Genomic DNA, 2,500 nt, shown 5'->3' with positions numbered 1-2,500 from the left:
CGGAATTGGTTTCAAAAATCATGATCGCCGAATATGTTCCCCTGCCCGATAGCTACTCTCAATCGTTGCGCCAAGTTCACGCGTTGCTTTTTAGAATTGATCCGATAGCGAGACCCTCGGCTACGGAGATACTGCAGCATTGGTTGCCAATCGTTTATCGTAATTTGGATTCCATCGAACACAGACCTCTACCAACAGCGAGTGATAGTAACGATAAGTATGCTCCAACGAAGGCATCATCAACTCCGACCATCTCCCGACAACGGACAGTACTCTATCAGCTCCACTCGTTCGGCCAATCCTCATCGTTGGCCCCATTACCTCTACCATCAACACTCAAAATCAGGCAGATTGCGACTCGTGGCCATCACTTTGTCGCCGTAATGGAAGGTCAGTAAGAAAAACGGCAGGTTCATTGAGGTTGCGAACATAATTGAGATGTCCTGAACAATCCACAGAAGGCACCGTGTACAGTTGGGGAGAAGGTGACAAAGGGCAGCTGGGACATGATGCGCTCGAATCCTGGCACCACATTCCGATGCGGATCGAAGCGGTGCGACAGCATACTGTAATCGGGTAAGCCGAGTTGGGGAAGCGACCGCATATGCTCCGCAGTAAACCACAGCTTGTCCTTTCTCGCTAGAGCGGCCGTTGGTCAAGGCTTCACGGTGCTGTGGACGCAAACAGGAGCCTTGCTTAGCTGTGGTGACAATAGTCTCGGTTGCCTAGGTCACGGTAACACAACGTCACTGCTGGTACCACAGCAAATAGTGAAGCTGGAACGCTCGGCGATCGTGCAGGTATCCTGCGGTACCACACATGTCCTAGCCCTTACCGAAGCCGGTATCGTGTACAGTTGGGGAACGAGCAGCAGCGGAGCCCTAGCACTGGGCAAACGACTCCACACGGCCCTCGAACCGGAACGTGTCCTGCTACCACAGACGGTGCAGAACGTGCGCGAGCTTCACGCTGGTCCGGACTGTACGATTCTGATAACGCGCGAAGGCGATTGCTATTGCTGTGGCAGCAATGCCGGTAATCGGTTGGGCCTTGGCCGGAAGGTTCCCGAGACGGCGACACTGAGCAAGATCTGCATTGCCCGGGGGCGTCCCAAGATACTGGCCGTCAGTGTGGCCGAGACGCATGCCGCGTTTCTGGTCGAAGGAGGCTACCTTGTAACACTCGGTGATAATCGGTACGGTCAGCGTGGAGTAGAACATCGGAGCGAACTGCTGCAGTCCACGATTGTCCGTCAGCTAGAGTCGCGTTATATCGTGGTAGGTAGTCCATGGTCAGGGCACCGTGCTCTCAATGTTCAAAGATTCCCCCTTTTCCAGAGTGTACAATGTAGCGAAACGTACACGGTTGCCATTACGGAGGACAATTGCGTAGTGCTCTGGGGAACACGCATGGGCACACCGGACACAGCTGCTGATGGTGCAAACATTGGCAACAGCCTTCGCACCGGTCACACCAGGTTGAAGGTAAGATTTGCGTCTGAACGACACAAGTGGCGCATCTCTTCACCAAATAAGCACCTGCACGTCCCTAAACTGGAGACCCGTGTAGCGAATCTGTTTAGATTATCTGCGTATGGTGCGTTAACCGTTGGATTTGTTGCATTTTACAGCAGCAACACGACGAAGAATGTCTGGCAGGCTATGCAAACAGTACGGCGGCGCTAACGGAGATCCTCACGACCATCTACAAACAGGAGACAATCTTCACACCCTCGGATGTTTTAGCGTAAGTTTTGCACTTTGCACTAGCACTTTACATCCTCCCTGCTCGCTTGCTATGCTCCTGGGAAACGGGACGGAAACGTGGTCGCCAGTATAAAAAAAATCAGTAAAACATATTTTTGCCGTATACAACTCTGCTAGCAACATCTTTTCCGAATAGACTATTGTGCAATCGTATGTTTGGATAAGCTAGAAAAGGCTCTTGCGCAGCCTTGGCAAGTTTACGCAGCTGGTTCTCAATGACACGTGGGTCGGGCAGCAGAATGTTCCTGAATGTTCCGTCTACCAAAAACAGCTATGTTTTGCACTGAAATGACGATTTCGATGGGTCTGTTTTACGGATATATTAGAGACTGTCGTAGCTGTGTCTTATCGAAGTTTAGATTTGACCACTCCGACAGTGATACTGGTGCTACAGCTGCTACGTGATGATGTCGGCTCTACAGTTCTTTTTGATTTCCACGCTGCTGTTCAGCGCGTACGGTAAGCTCTCGAATGGTCGATTTTATCGCCAACATTTAGAACGAATTTGCATCTTTCGGCAGCCCAAAGTCCTTCTACAACTGGTGATGCGGTAGCCGATGATGAAATTGATCCTGTGATTTCATTTCGATGCACGGGCAGTGAAGAGTTCAAGATTTGCAGTAACCCATGCGTGGAATCGCAATGTAAAGTAAAGAACCAGATCTGTACCACGCTCTGCCAGCCTGGCTGCTACTGTCGTGTTGGATACGCAAGAAGTCAGGGCATTTGTGTTC

General features: G+C 50.9%; 1 protein-coding gene across 2 annotated transcripts in view; it reads left to right on the top strand.

Annotated features, from left to right (window-relative positions):
* The window catches only part of LOC126575631 (serine/threonine-protein kinase Nek8), a 3,611-nt gene that overhangs the window by 821 nt on the left and 290 nt on the right, over positions 1-2,500 (top strand). The window contains exons 2-6 of one of the 2 annotated variants that reach the window (XM_050236424.1): positions 1-390; positions 462-576; positions 644-1,277; positions 1,338-1,484; positions 1,631-1,746. The exon at positions 1-390 is cut by the window's left edge and continues 103 nt beyond it. In XM_050236424.1, coding sequence (XP_050092381.1) covers positions 1-390; positions 462-576; positions 644-1,277; positions 1,338-1,484; positions 1,631-1,746 — 1,402 coding nt within the window. Of the gene's footprint in view, positions 391-458; positions 577-643; positions 1,278-1,337; positions 1,485-1,630; positions 1,747-2,500 lie in introns of both variants that reach the window. The other variant, XM_050236423.1, reaches the window with a different exon arrangement.

Source organism: Anopheles aquasalis, chromosome 3 (assembly GCF_943734665.1).
Source record: "Anopheles aquasalis chromosome 3, idAnoAquaMG_Q_19, whole genome shotgun sequence".
Taxonomy (NCBI): domain Eukaryota; kingdom Metazoa; phylum Arthropoda; class Insecta; order Diptera; family Culicidae; genus Anopheles; species Anopheles aquasalis.
Note: the sequence above shows the minus strand (reverse complement) of the source record. Positions and strands in the feature narration are given on the sequence as shown.